This window comes from Musa acuminata, unplaced genomic scaffold (assembly GCF_036884655.1).
Source record: "Musa acuminata AAA Group cultivar baxijiao unplaced genomic scaffold, Cavendish_Baxijiao_AAA HiC_scaffold_1138, whole genome shotgun sequence".
NCBI classification, from domain to species: domain Eukaryota; kingdom Viridiplantae; phylum Streptophyta; class Magnoliopsida; order Zingiberales; family Musaceae; genus Musa; species Musa acuminata.
Genome location: NW_027021350.1, coordinates 3,808,091 through 3,825,885, shown reverse-complemented (window position 1 = coordinate 3,825,885; position 17,795 = coordinate 3,808,091). Strand labels below are relative to the sequence as shown.

At 39.3% G+C, this 17,795-nt stretch overlaps 1 protein-coding gene and 1 long non-coding RNA gene across 3 annotated transcripts; both read right to left on the bottom strand.

Annotated features, from left to right (window-relative positions):
* Positions 1 to 1,406: 1,406 nt before the first annotated feature.
* On the bottom strand, positions 1,407 to 9,974 carry LOC135671195 (uncharacterized). 2 transcript variants are annotated; one of them, XR_010512658.1, is made up of 3 exons: positions 9,667 to 9,974; positions 8,960 to 9,152; positions 1,407 to 2,839 (listed from the first exon to the last, which is right to left on the bottom strand). It is a non-coding gene; the product is annotated as an uncharacterized LOC135671195 (long non-coding RNA). The 2 variants fall into 2 exon arrangements; XR_010512659.1 differs by having other exon boundaries at positions 1,407 to 2,810.
* Positions 9,975 to 14,720: 4,746 nt separating this feature from the next.
* LOC104000064 (heavy metal-associated isoprenylated plant protein 32) lies at positions 14,721 to 17,201 on the bottom strand. Its single transcript, XM_009422001.3, has 3 exons — positions 16,906 to 17,201; positions 16,723 to 16,798; positions 14,721 to 16,594 (listed from the first exon to the last, which is right to left on the bottom strand). The coding sequence occupies exons 1-3, from the start codon at positions 16,942 to 16,944 to the stop codon at positions 15,084 to 15,086; spliced, it is 1,626 nt and encodes a 541-aa protein (XP_009420276.2). The 5' UTR covers positions 16,945 to 17,201; the 3' UTR covers positions 14,721 to 15,083.
* Positions 17,202 to 17,795: the final 594 nt, after the last annotated feature.

The following is a 17,795-nucleotide window of genomic DNA, read 5'->3' as shown; positions in this document are numbered from 1 at the left end:
ATTCTCTTGGTAGGAGTTGGTACTTGAATCTTCCAGAGGATGAACAGTTGTGTGGATCATAGACTGACTGCAAACAATGGAATCTGCCAAAGAAGTAGCAGCTGTTTCACTGAATCAAGCTCTTGCCAGCATTAAAAGAAAGGCACTTAAATTGCTTGTAAAGTATAAGTTCCTCCAGTAATCTTATTTTTATCTCATAATCCATGACTAAAAGAAAGGCACTCACATTCTCTTGGCAGGAGTTGGTACTTGAATCTTCCAGAGGAAGAACAGTTGTGTAGAACATAGACTGACTGTAAACAATGGAATCTGGCAAAGAAGTAGCAGCTGTTTCACTGAATCAAGTTCTTGTCAGCATTAAAAGAAAGGCACTTAAATTGCTTGTAAAATATAAGTTCCTTCAGTAATTTTATTTTTATCTCATAATCCATGACTAAAAGAAAGGCACTCACATTCTCTTGGCAGGAGTTGGTACTTGAATCTTCCAGAGGAAGAACAGTTGTGTAGAACATAGACTGACTGTAAACAATGGAATCTGGCAAAGAAGTAGCAGCTGTTTCACTGAATCAAGTTCTTGTCAGCATTAAAAGAAAGGCACTTAAATTGCTTGTAAAATATAAGTTCCTTCAGTAATTTTATTTTTATCTCATAATCCATAACTAAAAGAAAGGCACTCACATCCTCTTGATAGGAGTTGGTACTAGAATCTTCCAGAGGAAGAACAATTGTGTAGAACATAGACTGACTGCAAACAGTGGAATCTGGCAAAGAAGTAGCAGCTGTTTCACTGAATCAAGCTCTTGCCAGCATTAAAAGAAAAGCACTTAAATTACTTGTAAAATATAAGTTTCTCTAGTAATCTTATTTTTATCTCATAATCCATGACTAAAAAGTAAGTGGTAAGGCTTAATCATGTCATCTCAAACTCCTTTCGACCATTATGACCCTTGTAATATTAATAAAGACAATGTTCCCTCCTAGATCACTTGATCTAGCAGGATCAGTTGATGATGACATCAAATATCTACAAAGACTTGGTATGCTTTATTAGCAGATATAACCTCATAATCCACATACATAAATCTGAGGAAAAACACACCACAAATCTGAATGACAAAAATACTGTCAATAGATACAACAAGAATTTATATTGTTATGCTGCAAAGCACAAGCCTTTCACAGAGTTGCATTTACAAGTCATGAGTGACAGCTCATACAGTTATTTTGGGCAGCTATATACACAATCTATAACAAAACCTTAGCCCAAGGAAAACATGGTAAATAAAATCTGTGCATAAACATCTGAAAGATGGACTGACCATTATGTAAAAGATCTATAAACTTTTTGGTCTTTCACAAACTCCCAACTCCATTTCTTAGCATAGTTTAAAAAAAAAAAAAAAAAAAACTTGTATTGATTACTCATTTGAAAGAAAGATAGGACCAAACAAAACTTGGAGGGTTTTTCTCTGGTCATAACATCCCATGAGCTCCTCCCTAAGCACATACATGGTCAAAACTAATGGTGTTGACCTCAGCAGACAACAGCTTAATATCAGCAAACATGAACCTAATAAGCCAAGGTACAGAAATAGATCCGTTGACCATCTTTACAAGATCCTGACAATTCGAGCGTATCCACATGTTAGTTAGGTTCATCTTCTTAGCATGTGTTAGATCCGCTAGCAGCGCTGCCCCTTCAGCCTGGATAGGTGATATCACGTACCTTTTTGCAAATCTCACAGCCATCAACCATCGTTGCCCATCCAGCATGGAATAACCTGTTCCTGCACAAACTGAAGACAAAAAAAAGAACCATCATAATCTACAAGGAAACCCTCCTTGCACTCAAAGTTTCTAACCGCATGAACTCTTTTTTGAGTCCCTGGATAGACAGAACTGGTCATTGGTAGCAGCAACTATCTTCCTCCAGATTGATACACTGTTGGCATTGTTCCGAACCAACGATAGGTGCCAGAGAGAGTTTGCAATGATACTTAGCAGATGACCCCATTTGCTCGCCCATTTGTTAAAAAACATGAAGACCACCCCAACATGGAATTGGACCTTATCCCATAACTCCAATGCATGCTTACACTCAAAGAAAATACGAGAGACTGAATCAGTAAACAGATTACAAATAGATATTACACATAGGACAAGGCTTTGATCTCTTCGGAGACATCCGATAAAATTGGAACGATGCAAAGGACAAGGCTTCGGTTGGCAGTGTAAGAACTTAGAAAAATAGGTTGAAGTAGGAAGTCTGTTCCATAAGAGTTTCCAAAAAAAAAAATTTTAACTTGGCTGAATGGTAAGACCCCACATCACCTACCAGCCAGGCCAAAAGTTATTATCCTTGTGGTCTTTCTCTTTCTGGCCAAATTATGAGTATGAGTTAAGCATCAAATATGTGAGGCTGGAAGATGGCTGAAAAATCTCATTATGCAAAATCGTTTCCGTACAACACCAAAGACAACGTGACAGCTTCCTGATTCCTGAAAGCCAGAACATGTTTACGCAAATCCCAAATGGATTAAGAAGGTAGGCATGATCATTGAGAAAATTCATGAGCTACCACTCATATCCATGTTTGTAATTCCATCCGTAACCCCTTCAAAGAGAACATGCAGTTTCCTCACGCATGATCTTTTCTAGTCAATTATTTCAGATGTCCCACTGACATGAATGGTGTCCTTTGTTACTTTACCCATTGGGTCAAATAGGAAAAGCAGTAGATTTAATCGTGTCATTTCTTCTAGTAAAGATTTTTGCCTCGATATGTGACACTAGCTTTTGACAGAAGCAGCCTAGGATGATCACCAAATAGACTGATGAACTATGAGATGAAAGAAAATAACGCAATCAAGAAAAAGAAAAGCTGCATAAATAGTATGCCAAGCATAACATGAAACATCATATATGGTAAAACAAGTAATTTAGATGGTGTCACTGAAGAAAATATGCAGTATAATCAGGAAACCTCAAAATTTCTTTGGCACATTTCAACAAAATACAAAATCCAAATGTTTTCTTTGTCATACAGTATTATCAGCAAATTTATTTAATTATTCATAAGAAAATATTTAGATGAACAATGGTAAGGTTGTTTCTTTGGGATGAGAATTATATACATTTAGAGGTAAGGCTATGTGCAATGACACTGGTTTCTGGTAGTATCGACTTATGATGTAACTTCAGTGGAATGTCAAGTTGATGTAGATCTCGAGTGGTGACCATCATTATAGGAAGCTGAATTGTCTTAAGGCGACTTTCTTTATTCTTCATCTGATGTAGTATGATTCTGATGACAAGCCTTTACCTGAGACAACCAAACCTATCGTTGATGGTGGAACTGAAGGTTTGAAGGGCCATGCTAGAGTGATCTTCCCACTATGCTAGAGTAATCTTCCCATCTAGAGTAAGGTTGTTTCTTTGGGATCTAGGAGATCAGGGTTCGATCCCGCATTGGTGGGAGTCACAGGCACTGGTTACAACTTTTTGTATGCATAAAAGAATATTCAATATGGAAAAGATCAAAGAAGATTCATAAAAGCAAATGCAGAAGTTCAAGTGATATGACTATTTCACACTTCTTCTCTAAAGTATTTGATCAAATAGTTATTAGATATTTCATGCGACACTTGCAATATTAATTGAAAAGTTGTTCATTTGATATCTTTGTAAATCAACTTTCATGAAAGTCATAGTAGTTTACAAAATATAAATGCACCTGTCAACATGTAATTTGGCCATACATGTTAGTGATCTGTATGAGGTTCAGGTTTAATGATCCGTCAACTCGATACCACCTCTTGAATGGAAGTTTTGGAAGATGAGAGAACTATCGCTAGAAGATCAAGCGTAAAACCAAAAAAAAAAACCTCTATTGCTTGTAAAGCTAAATTACTAACTACAAGGCTTAAGGCAACGAAATTAAAAGTGTGCTAAGAGATTAATAGGCACGTAGAGCCCAGATTGTCTTTGGACAGCACAACACCTGGGTGCTATCGGCAGATCACGTATCGCTGCTGTTTTGGTCTCCTTCTCTCTCGCTATTGGAATCTTCTCCTAAGGTTTGGACAACAGGCAACAGGTGTTTGGGGCTTCTTACAATAGTAGGGCAGAACTTGATGCAAAGCTTTGGTCGCTGAAACTCGAGAAAGAAGGCTATGGTTGGAAGGACTAGCTACACCTCGTAGAGTTCCTCCCTACTCTCTTTTCCTCTCTTCTCTTCTCTCTTTTGAGGCTAGAGTAGATAAGGTTGGTTGGGCTCTTTGTTGAGGAATTCCTGGTTACTTTTATGTGGGGGCGCACCCTTTGTTTTATAGGGTGGTGGGCACCCTAAGTCCTCAGGGTTTAAGGACTTTCCTTGTAGAGGCACAGATAGTACTTTCCTTGTAGGATTGTTGCACCCCCTTGCTTGGTGGCTACCCCTATTTGGGTGAGGGCTGCCCTAATCTGAGTCCTATTAGGACTTGAATTGAGGTAAGTTAGATTTCATGTTCCATTGTGTGTCGTTGGGGAAGACCATTGTGTTGTTAAAAAAGCTTTGGATACTTGCTGATGAACTATTGTAGGCCTTCGTCTTTTGTGGTTTTAGGTGCCGAAGCCAAGGATGATGTTTGTGTCGCTACTATAATAGGTCAGATGAGCAGGAGCATGAACTTTCGACACACGTTCACTATCATTTTTGCTTGGGCAGTCGTCACTAGGTCAATTGGTTGTTCACTTTTGTCCTTGAAGATGAACTTCCTTTTATCCTTTTGGAACATGTATTGTTGGGACCCACGATAGTAGATGGCTTCTTCGCCCCACAAGTACAGACTCTTGAAGATGACATGTTGAGAGACACCACCTCATATGTCACCTCGTTGATGTACTTGTTGGTAATCACAAATTTAAATGTGCATTGGTGATCTATCTTCATTTCGATGTCTTTGTGGATCCACATCAAAGGATATAGCTTCAGATGAGGAGTGGTCTCGAGTCTAAGCTTTTGCACTAAGCTTGCTGAGATGAGATTAATTTGGCTTCCTGTGTTGATGATTGCATCAATGATCTCTTGTTTCACTTGGATCTTGTAAACAATTCTTCTCGAACTTTTGAATTGGGGGTCAGATTCGAGTCTATAACCTTCGACCTAGCTATCAACGATAAACTTGGATCCGAGTGTAAAATCAATGCTAGTTCGATTGATCATCTCCTACGATTGCAGTTGTCATACATTGATTCTAATTGTTCTTCCACTTCTTTAGGAAGAGTTTCGGATAAACTTTCTAACACTTCTCCCATGTGTGACCAGCAATTTTACAATGATCATAAAATAGATCATTTCTTTTGGAAGATAAGGTTTTACCACTCCTGGTGTTCTTCTTGGCTTTCGGGTGCTTCCTTTTGGCCTTCTCTGCATTTTTATCAGTGCGGGCTAGATTATTCTTCTCGATCATCACTGCCATCATACTTTCCATTTTTATCAATGCGGGTTTGAAGAGGCTTGGTTTTGTGTTGATCTAGGCATGGAGGTTGGCAGTATATTTCATCACCGTCAGGTGATCGTCGAGGAAGATTCCAAGTGCCACCGCTTATTGTCGAAACTCAGTGGTGTATTCTTGCAGAGATTAGTCCCTTCCTTGACATAGGTAATGCTACTTCCTCCATCTTTCTTTTAGATATCCCATAGGGTAGAACTCCTTTCGTATGATTCTCTTGAATCATGTCCATGACATGTCTTCATCACTATTGGTTCGACGATAAGGTTTCTACCATGTGAGCACATGTCTAGTCAACTTGAGTCGCGCAAGCATCACCTTATCCTCGTTGCTGTAATCGTATAGATCAAAGTTTCAAGTTGATCTATTCATGAATCTAATGTTAAGTCCTTATTGCGATGTTTTGTTCGACAGTATCTTCTTCACAGTTGTGCATCTAGGATGGAGATGACTCTCTCTCCTTTGCTACAACGTTCGTGTTCTGTTCGACAGTATGTTCTTCGTGGTTGCGTGTCTAGAATGGAGACGACTCTCTCTCCTTTGCTGCAACGTTCTTTGCTCAATCATCCTTTGTTGTAGGATTGGTTTGGGCTTGCATCTAGCCCATCACGATCTCCATCTGTTAAGCTAATACTGCCATCTAAGCAGTAAGGTCAACCAATGCTAATAGGTTGTTGGCCACCATCCCATCGGTGTTTCTTCCTTCGGGCAAGCGTGGCATGAACTCCAACCCTTATAGTTCTTTGCCCAACTCTTTGTATTCGTGTCTTGTGGTTACCATCCATAAGATCATTGATTTGATACCACCTGATCCATATGGGGTTCAGGTTTGATGATCCGTCGACTCGGTATCACATCTCAAATGGAAGTTTTGGTGGAGAGAATTATCACTAGAAGGTCAAGCGTAAAATAAAAAAAAAACATTTATTGCTTGTAAAGCTGAAGTGTTAAGTATAAGGCTTAAAGTAATGAAATTAAAAGTGTGTAAAGAGACTCATAGGCGTGCAGAGCGCAGGTTGTTATTGGACAACACCTGGGTGGTAGTACCCAAGTTTCACACACACAAAACCACAACTAGTACGCCAATGGAAACAAAAATAACATGCATATATTGTCATTACTTAAAAGATATATTTCGTGATATCTATGTTTCATAGATATGATATATGACATGCTTATGTTATCGACTTTTAAAGTTAAAGCATATGCCATCCAAAATGTTATGCACAAAGTTCTTCAAAATATTGGTTAAAGTATGCATAAGCATTGATATATATTTTAAACATATTTTTCAACAAAAAGGCACGATCCTTCAGTACAACAAGCTTAAGTGTGCTAGCGGACTTAAGTATGAGGTTAAGTTATGATAATAAACATGCACACAGTGATTAGAAGAGACGGTAGCATTGTAATAGACCTTAAGTGAGTCTCAAGGCTTGAATGAGTTGATCATGGTTAAAGTAAATGACTTTGAGGTTTAAACAACATTTGTGTGGGGGCTAGAAACTTGATTTACTTATGCATGGATGAAGTAGTGGATAATTAAGTGGAGATGATAAATCAAAGAGAAGTGTTATACTAAAAATGTTGAGATCCCTAAGTGAGATTGAAGGATAAACTTAGAGTGAAAACCCTTTCTTTTTATCAACCCAAATTAAGCTTATATTAAGCTGTATTAACATTAAAATTATGTTAAAAGAAGAAGAAAAAAAGAACTTCAAATGAGGCCTATGGGATTGAACTCAAGAGCATGGTGTCTATAATCCAAAAGGTTGACACGGGCATCCAACCTCCTATATTGAAGGAGATACACGATGTTTATCTAGATAAGGAGATGGTAGAATTAAAGTATTGGATCAAATCCTTTAAGAAGCAGTGGGACGAGTATGGGGTAACACTGATGTGTGACAGTTGGATCGAACCTATAAGAATGACCATCATTAACTTTATTGTCTATTACAACAAAATGGTCATATTTTCCAAGTCCATTAATGTTTCAAATAAAATTCGGCATACAAACTACATAGGGAACCTAATAGACACTGTGGTAGAGGAGATCAGGCCACTATATATTGTCCATATTATGATCGATAATTGAGCTAATTTTAAGAAGGTCGGCTTACAGTTGATGAAGCGAAGAGAAACTTTGTTTTGGACTTTATATGTAGCAGACCTTACGATAAAGGATATTAGTGAGTTAGCATTAGTAAGAAAGGGTGTGGCAAGGGCACAATCGGTGACAAAGTTTTTATACAATCATCAATGGGTGCACTATTTGATACAATAGTTTACAAATGGAGAGATACTCTGACTCGACATCACTCGGCTTACTATAAATTTCATCGCTTTAAAGTCGACCCAACAAAAGAGATTTGGTCTCAAGGCAATAGTGATATCACAAGAATGGTTAGATTCACGGTATTCAAAATTATGTGATGGAAAAAAAATGGAGAAAAAAATTTAATTTTCATGATTTTGGGAGTCCATGAATGAAATTATAACAGTCGAACGACATATATTGGTTGGTACGGGTGGGTATTTAGTTTGACAGACAATTAGGATTCAAAATAAGCAATTTCCTTTGATTTGATTTGATCTGATATGGATGTACCGCTTGATAAGTTCACCATACTAGGCTTACCGATTAATCTCTCTCTTCCTCTAATGCTCACTCTCTCTAACTCTCTTGATGCACTCTCTCTCATGGCCTCTCTTTCTCCCCTCCTCACCACATCACCGTTGTTGTCTCCTTTATTCGGCCATGTCACCATCATGATGTCATCTCTTCCTCCACCCTGTCCATGTCATCATCTCCTTCTCTGCTTCCTCTTCCTACCCCTCCAACACTGCCTCCTCCACTAGTCCTTATCATCCTGCATGTCCCCTCTTACTCCTCTCTTGCCTTGTCTCTGATCTAGACAGTACCAATCCTCACTGATTGTTGGTATGTTGACGATCGGTGGCATCCTATCATCCTTATTGTCTATGTTCACTATTTTTTTTATCAATTATGATCTACCACTCTGATCCAGCCAATCCTTCCAATCCAGATTGTATCATCATTAGCTGATCCTGATACCAATCTTGCAAACCATGTTGATATGATTTATAGGATCACAAAGCAATCCCTACTGACATGGAATTTTCATACGAGTTCCTGGAGATTTTACAATTTATTAAATAACTTTGAAATATTTCCAAATGTTTATGCTCATTATATAGAAGCTCTAATCATTTAAAATAGTATGAAATTTTGAAAACATTCATAATAGCTTTAACCAAAAGACAATCTTATAGTAAGCTCTTCGTCTAGTATATCACCTGTGTGTTAGGCCAGATTTATGACTAAAGCTTTCTAGTTTCTTTGACAATCTACACATATAAAAATAATCTACTTTTCCAATTTTAGCAAACTAGCAACATTTGATGATCATGGAAAGTTAATAATAACAACTTACATCACTTACCGAGCAAGACAATTTATGTAGCTCCGAGCTTCAATCCAATCAAGACCAAGGACAAGTATATTGAAATCAATATAGAAGCCTATGTCCCATATCCTCAATCCTTCAAAAATGAGGATTAATATTCAGCCTGCAAATTCTTTTCACAACACTCTCAGCTGCTACTTCGGCCTTGGACTTCCCAACATCCTGAAGCCTGCACCATCAAACAAGAAGAATGAGTATAACTTAGGCAACACTCAGCTGCACATGAGGACATGGAAGCAGAACATGTCTACTAAATGGAGCAAAATAGATATATATATATATATAGAAGGAATTCAAACACTAGAATAACACAAGCAGCATAGCATGCCTTTTAAGAAACGTAGCACTTATTTACACAACTTATCATTCCTCAGATAGTTCCGCTAAGAACACTGACTGCCCTACGCATGTGTCGATTATAGATCTACCAGCATCTCAAACTATAATATCCTATAATAGACGTATAACCGCAAAAAGAGATGCAACAAACGATTTGACACTCTTTCAGGAGGGAATGTCAGTAGTCTTGCATATCCTATATCCCCTCGTTACCAAGTATACTTTACCTGACTAATATCAAAGATCATACTAGCAATGAGAATAAGATGTATAAACACAATCAATGTAGAAATAATCTTTTAATCCGTCTAATGCACAAAACAACAAACACATGCCAGGCATACCCCCACAAACAAAGGTAACCCGCCGCAGATTATAAATCCCCGAGACCTGAAGAGGGAGTGATGGCTGAGATTGGAGGTCTCGATGGTGTCCATGTCAATGACTTGGATGCTCTTGAATCCGGACAAGGCCAAGTCCCGGAGCAGCTCGCTGCCCAAGCCGCCGGTCCCCGATGTCCAACAAGTGATTGTGCCACTCTCGTAATTGTCTTTTAACTGAATTGTTGATAATATGAAAAACTTGGGCATAAATATATTCTCTCTTATTTTTTTTATACCTCGGGTATCACTAACTTAGGCATCGAAGGGACTTAGTCGAGTTACCCCTAATCTCGATCTACTGTAAAATCTTGAATACTATCATTTTGAGAGATCGATCAATATCTAGATTCCAATGATAGGCTTTCCTCTTACTCGTCGACGTCTCGGGACAACGCATGTCATTCATTGTTGGGTCCGAATCAAGTTAGATCGTTAGGTTCGATTTTGGTTCGATTCCAAATTAATCAAAAAAATATAAAAAAAGTCTAAATATCACTATAAATGATAAATCTATCCCTTTTAATAGTTTAATAAATGACTAATTGAAGGGGTATATCGAAAGAAATTAGAAATTAAAAATTAAAAAAAAAATAAAATAGGTAGTTCTTTTTTTTTTCTTCAATTTTGATAGAGTGGGAGACAACTGATTAATGCATTTTTTGTTAGGGTTTGGTGTCATTTCTTGGCTACATTAATATATACATTTAATTTACAATTAATAAATCTATATTTGATTAGTGCTAAACATCGAGATCAATACAAATTTTGGTTGGATTCCCATAAAATTAAGTTGTATTTGAGCTAAATAAATGCATAAATTATTCAACATTATACATTTAGTTTTTACAGTAACAAAATTAGTAAATAGCATTTCTTCCTATTACACCTCTTTTGTTAGTTACCTTATTAACATATATTTTTATTTTGATATATGAGATATCGATGTTGCTCCTATTAGCTCGATTTGATTTACGTTGTGTGCATAAAAAAAATCAAGATAGAGTTGTGAAAGTATCTAATGCTTATCAAATGTCGATACGTAAAAAGATCGAAGTCATATTCTCGATATGATTCCTCGAATGCTAAATTTAGTAATGGAATATAGTAGAACGGTCGATTACTATTGTCACAATAATAAGCTTTTATAATTAAATTGGTTAGAAATAATATTACAATATATAAATAAAATATTTTCATTGAAGTGAATACTTTTCTCATAAATTATAATTGAATATTCTTTCTAAGTCATTAATGCTTTGACAGTGCAAGCAATCTTCTAATGTCATCCTCCAATTATGATTAAGATGTAACATTATTTTATTTGTTAGATCTAAGGATGTCCAACAAAGTTGACACTGTTCTCACATACTTTAATAATTGAACGCTATCCAATAATGCTAACCTAATCAAAGAGAGGAAGTGGCTTTATCCCCTATGTGTTATAGGTTTCATGCTTCCTATTATTGGCTTTTTATTATTTCTTTTAATAAGAAATAAGTGGTAGTGGAATTGCTAACTTGCAAGGACAGCCCTACCAAACCCACTAAAATGCTAGGAAGATGCATGGAAGTTAATTATAATAAGATTAATTGGACACTAGTTAATTATAATAAGCATCACAAATCTCAAACCCTAAGTGTAGGGCTACCCAACTCATATCAGATCAATTTTTAAGATTAGATCATAAATATTTTTTTTTTACATTATTAAATTATTTATAATATCTTCCGATTTGATCAATTTTTCGAGAGATATGATACTTGAAAATCTCTAATCTTAAATGAATTTAATTATCTTTTAAGATAATTTTCTCAAGAGACAAATCCCAAACCTTGAGTGTAGGGCTACCTAACTCATATTAGATCAATTTTTAAGATCATTTAGGAATAGATCATAAATATTCTTTTTTACATAATCAAATTGTTTATAGTGTCTTCCGATTTGATCAATTTTTTGAGAGATATGATACTCGAAAACCTCTAATCTTAAATAAATTTAATTATCTTTTAAGATAATTTTTCCAAGAGATAAATCCCAAACCTTGAGTGTAGGGCTACCCAACTCATATTAGATCAATTTTTAAGATCATTTAGGAACATATCATAAATATTCTTTTTTGCATAATCAAATTGTTTATAGTGTCTTCCGATCAATTTTTCTAAAGATATGATACTCGAAAACCTCTAATCTTAAATGAATTCAATTATCTTTTAAGATAATTTTTCAAAGAGACAAATCTCAAACCCTAAGTATAGGACTTACTCAACTCATATTCGATCAATTTTTGAGATCATTTAGGAACATATCATAAATATTCTTTTTTAATGATCAAATTGTTTATAATGTCTTCCGATTTGATCAATTTTTCGAAAGATATGATACTCAAAAACCACTAATCTTAATGAATTTAATTATCTTTTAAGATAATTTTTTCGATACACAAATCTCAAACCCTAAGTATAGGGCTACCCAACTCATCGATCAATTTTTAAGATCATTTAGGAACATATCATAAATATTCTTTTTTACATGATCAAATTGTTTATAGTATTTTCCGATTTGATCGATTTTTCGAGACATATGATACTCAAAAACCTCTCATCGTAAATGAATTCAATTATCTTTTAAGATAATTTTCTCAAAAAAAATCCTTCACATCCCTTCTCACAAGCCACTGAAATTGGATGAGGGTTTATTCTCTAAATCAAGAATATTATAAAAATTTTCTATCGATTATACGATCGATAAAAAGTTAATATTTAAATTCTTATTTATAATTTTTATTAAAATTTATAAAAAAAATATATTGGTATGAATCAAAATAAATTACACATAAATATGTATATATACGACGCACTTTAGCTTTGGACTTGGCGATGGTATCATTAAAGGTTGATTGGCAATCGCCTAATAGCTTTAAACTTTAATGGATAAGCTAAACTATCACGTGCTTTGTACCAAACAGTCACTAATAATCACGTGAGTGGCGTTTGAGTAGACGTCAAGCAAGACGATACCTGGAAATGAAAACTGCCCCCCCGGTGGGACCCGCCCGTGGGGACGCGTCCAGCTTCAATCACAAGGCAGGTAGACAGGACGGCGACGGAAATAGGAGTTACTCGTTCTCTTAGCTGCACCGTCGGTGCCTTTAAAATTCGTGATCGAATTCATGGACGGCGGATCTTCGTCCTCCTTATTGTTGTGGGTAAAACATTAACAGAGATCTTAGTAGTTTTAATTATATCGGAAATAAATAGATAAGTGACCAAAATCCAAAGAAATAAATAGATCTCTGTTAATCAAGTTTTTTGACATTTTCTGCAGACAATTAGATCGATACCATGTTGCTATTATTGCCCATTGACTCTATCCCTTGATGGCATATTGAAATGACTGTATCAATTAGATTACGGAGAGAATATATTCCAATTATAAATAATGATTTTTAAGTTTTGAAATGACATATTGATCCATCCTTTTTTTTTTATTTAGAGTTCACATAATCCAATTAAGTAAGATTACTTATGATTATTATTATTCAAAAAAATAATATTTTTAACCATTTATTTGATTTTTAAAAATATTTTGGAATATATATTAATTGATAAAAATTAATTTTAGTGGGATATAAATGTAATTTTATAGAAAAATTCAGATGAGAGACAGGTCAAAGTATTCACTGTGTATATTACATGTGTAACCCCTGTTCACACACTCCCTTTGTCCACATCCCAATGAAGAAGACGAAGCGCGGAGGAGGACGAGAAGAAGAGAGCTTCGAGCCTCCACAATTAGCTACCACACCATCATCGTCGCTGAAGCGGCAGCAGCAGCAGCTTCTACTCACAGTGATCCGAAAGAAGAGACTTGTCTTTTATGATTTCCCACAGAAATGGCGTGGAGGAAATGGCCACAGATGTGATTGATGGATGGCGGTGGAGATGATAGCATAATGCGTCTCTCACGCTCATCACGAAGGATAAAGAAGGATTGCTTGCCGATTGGACACCATGGATTAAACAAGTCAGGGGAGATCACTGTAGCGATATTGACTGATACCCTCCGTACGTGCAAGTTCTGACACCCTTGCATGCCTCGATCCAAGCAGTAGATTTGCTATTCCATTTGGGAGCACAGTTAAAGATGCTCTGCTCCCTCCATCGGAGTTGCGGAAAGGAGATGGGAGGAGGAGATGTTGTTTTCGTTGGAAGAGGAAGAACCCTCATGTCCATCTAAGAAACAGTGGCTTGTGTGTCGAGCGGCATGTGTGTGCGTGGAGAAGCTACAAAGTCGATCGTACTGAGAGAGTTGGTGGAGGTGGAGGTGGAGGTGGTGGGGCTCCGACGTAGTGTATGTAATCAATGTGCCAGTACAATTGAGGTCAAAAGTTTTGGGGAGTGGAGATCCATAGAGTGCAGTAAAGAAAAAGAGGAGGAAAAAAGAAATGAAAGAAATCAGAGGAGGGCATCATTTCATCCTCCTAAGCTCTCTTCCCAACACTCCCAAGCATCATTCTCTCTTTCTCTCCTTTATTTTCCTGTTCCCTTTGTTCAGAGAGAGAGAGAGAGAGAGAGAGAGAGGTGTAGGATTAGCTCCCATCCCTAGGCGCAGGTATGTGATTCCTTGGGCTTACAGGCTACCTTTCACACGCTCATTCCGAGTTTCTAACCTGTGCTGCTGCGTCCTGAGAACAACAAGCAGTTAGTTCACGTCTCTTGACATGATGAGAGGTCTTCTTCCTCCCTCCTCCGAGAGTTATGGTGTGATGGATCCACTCCCTGCCATGAATGGAACCACGGAACATTCTTGGTGATGGACATGTTCTCTCAGCTTGGCTTAGTGGTAACCTTTTACAGCAAAAGAGTTTGCCGTAAGCTGAAGCAATCTGGGACTCGAGGTGTTCCTGCCAATCGACTCTGCATGCGCCGAGATGCCAAAGTCGAGGAAACATCAATCATCTCAAATGCTTGAAGGTGCAGTGCTTCGAGGCAACAACAGGAGAACACATTTCGACATTTTGGGATTGGATCATTATTGACTATTATTCTGAACTTGTAAACACATATCGACAGATGACAGGAAAGCCTCACAGCAGCTCTCTCATCTCCACAAGTCCTAAGAGAAACCAAATACAAGTCTCTAATCCTTGCTAGATGATATAAAATAAGAGACCTTTCTATCGAAATTGCACTTGCAACATATATAGCCTTTCACCTAAACATAAAACAGAGAGATTTAAGGAGGAAAAAAATAGTAAATTACCCCATGTTTTTCATGTATTTGCAGCTGACACTCTCCTATGCCACTTCGAGATGAGGTCAGAGGCAGCCAACGTGAGGAACACCACGAACACCAAGCGATGGAGCTTTTTCTCCTTTTCACATAATCGAGCAGCTGCTGCTAGTGTTCTCATCACTGAAGAAGGTGGTGTAAGGATCGCTATGGTGATGCGGTGTGGCCACCGGAGGCGGCGGCGGTGGCATGTTGTAGTACATCGGCAGCGGTGGCCGAGCGTAGCCCATCATCGGCTGGAACGCGCGATCCTGCGCATTCATCATCATCATCCTCTGCTGCTGCTGCTGTTGCTGTTGCTGCTGCTGCTGCATCATTGCAGCTATGTACTGCTGCTGATATGGGTTGGCGTTGGCGGCCGCGGCCGCGGCGGCGATCACCTCGGGCGGTGGTGCCACCATCCCTCCCTGGTAATACCCGGGCGGTGGACCGCCAGCCGGGAGTCCTTGCACCGCCGCTGCCGCTGCGGCGGTCGGAATATTCCCCATCTGGCCCATGGGGGCGTGCATGTTCCCCATCTGGTGTCCCATGCCCATGCCCATGCCCATGCCAGGGAAACCTTGGCCCATCTTGCCAGGATTGGCCATGGGAGGGCCCCCGGCACCCACTCCACTCTTCACAGGCCCCTTCCTAGCTCCGTTGGCTGGATTGATGATGTTGCCATTGGTGTTACAGTTCCCAGCTTGGCCACTGGCATTGACATTGCCACTGCCACTGGGAATGCCCTTCTTACTGTCAGCACCATTCTTACCATCTTGCGGCACGGCCCCACCACCATTCTTCCCCCCACCACCACCAGCACCACCGTTCTTGGTGGCAGATCCACCACCGCCACCACCCTGGTTTGGGTTTCCACCACCACCCTTTTTACCGCTTCCACCATTACCGTTCTTTGGCTCATTGCCGTTACACATGCCTTTGTTCTGAACCGGAACGCCCCCGGCCTTCTTATCGCCACTCCCTCCCTTCTTATCATTCATGGCATTCCCATTCGGCGCCGCGACGGGCGGCTTGATCTTGAGGTTCTTGAAATCGTCATCGAAATCGGCGTCGAAGCAGTCGAACTCGTCCATCTCGTCGTCATCAAAGTCGTCGTCGAAATCATCCTCGTCGTCGTAGTCGTCGCAGCCACCGGGGGGGAAGGCGGCGTTCACGGATTTGGGATCCTTGTAGGGTGGGAAATTGAACTCCTTCATCTGCGGCAGCTGCAGATCTTTGGCCCCTTTCATCTGTTGCAGCTGCTGCAGCTGCTGCAGCTGTCGTTGAAGCAGCAGCTGCTGCTGTGGTGTTGGCTGCGGGTGCGGGTGCGGGTGCGGGTGCGGGTGCTGACCCTTGTGATCTTGCCCTCCGCCTCCAGCCCCACCACCGCCATTTCCAGCCTTTTGGGCCTTCCCGTTGTCCTTCTGTTGCCCTTTACCACCCTGTGGTTGTGGTTTCTGGACCTGGTTGCTGCTGTTGTTGTTACCGCCACCCTTCGGAGCCAGCAGCTCCGCATGTTTGCCAGCCTTGGCAAGCTTCTTAATGAGGGTGGCAGGATCGACGTTACCCGAGACGGTCACCTTCCCCTGCTCTGCATCTATGCTGGTGGTGTACACCCCTGAGACCCCAAAGCGACCCGAACCAGGAACAACAAAACAAAAGGAATCGAGCGAGGAAGACATCATCAGTTGCTTAGGAAAAAGAGAAGGAAGCAATTCCATAATGACAATGTCGCAGCTCAAGTACCATCAACTTTGTGAAGCAGTTTCTTGACCTTCTTCTTACAGCCATCACAGTGAATGTTCACTTTGAGAATGCACGTCTGCGGTTGAGAAACGAGAGCATTACAAAGACGACTACGAAAGCCGGCACATCCTTCATGGTGGGGAAGAGATCCGGAGTCCGGAAGAAGCAAAAGCAGATGTATACCTGTATCTTGAGGAACTTGATGTCTTCTTCTTTACTCATCCCTCCCACTGCTCAGAGGAACAATAGCAGAGTGTTGGCTGCGATACTGGGGACAGGAGGAAGACAACAAGGGAGGGAAGAGATCAAGAGGAACCACACAGAGCAGCTCTTTATTCAGTGAAGTCTCATCACTCCAAGGAAAGGTTGGCCGAGGAGAGAGAGAGAGAGAGAGAGAGAGAGAGAGAGGAAGGGGCTCAGAATTGTTCTCAGCTCAAAAAGATGCAGACTTGGGGAACGCAGCATTTGGGCCATTTCTCAGGTGATGGGTGGGACTATAAAACACTTGGCTTCCTGCACGTGACAGCCACGTTCCCTTCCAATACAAAGCAGATCAACAGCACCTAAAGAAGATTATAGCATATAATATATATATATATTATAATTCCAATGCAATAAGGCCTTTTTTTAATTAGTATAATAAACAGAAAATGGATTTTAGCCACTTTGAAGGTTAATAATACTATGAGTAGATGGATTGATTTGAATCTTAATTCGATTTAAATGGGTTGTCATTAAATGTAGTCATAATTAGGAGTCTTCTTTCATCAATGTATGGTGACTGTGATCAATTATTGTCTACAGCAGGGGAATTGATGAGCAATTTGTTGTGGTCAGTGGAGATCAGACTGCATTGGATTCTATGACCTCTTCCTCCTCTTCCATACCATGGCACAGTGGGTGCAAGAGGAGATTAGGGAGGCATTCAGCCATGGCAAGCAATCACATGAGAAAGCTTTGTTTGTGGTAACTGCAACTTGCAGCTGCTCCCATGCCATCAATGTGGTCTTCTTCTTATTCACATCCACCAAACTCCTTGTCTTGTAGCCTCATCCCAAGGCAGCAACAGAGCT

What these genes read in the sequence shown, in the direction of transcription:
- LOC104000064 (XM_009422001.3), bottom strand. Translation starts at nt 16,944, where the DNA reads ATGAGTAAAGAAGAAGACATCAAGTTCCTCAAGATACAG. An exon ending in TCAAGTTCCTCAAGATACAG is followed by an intron (nt 16,799 to 16,905) that starts GTATACATCTGC and finishes TCTCAACCGCAG; the next exon opens with ACGTGCATTCTCAAAGTGAA. An exon ending in ACTGCTTCACAAAGTTGATG is followed by an intron (nt 16,595 to 16,722) that starts GTACTTGAGCTG and finishes TTGGGGTCTCAG; the next exon opens with GGGTGTACACCACCAGCATA.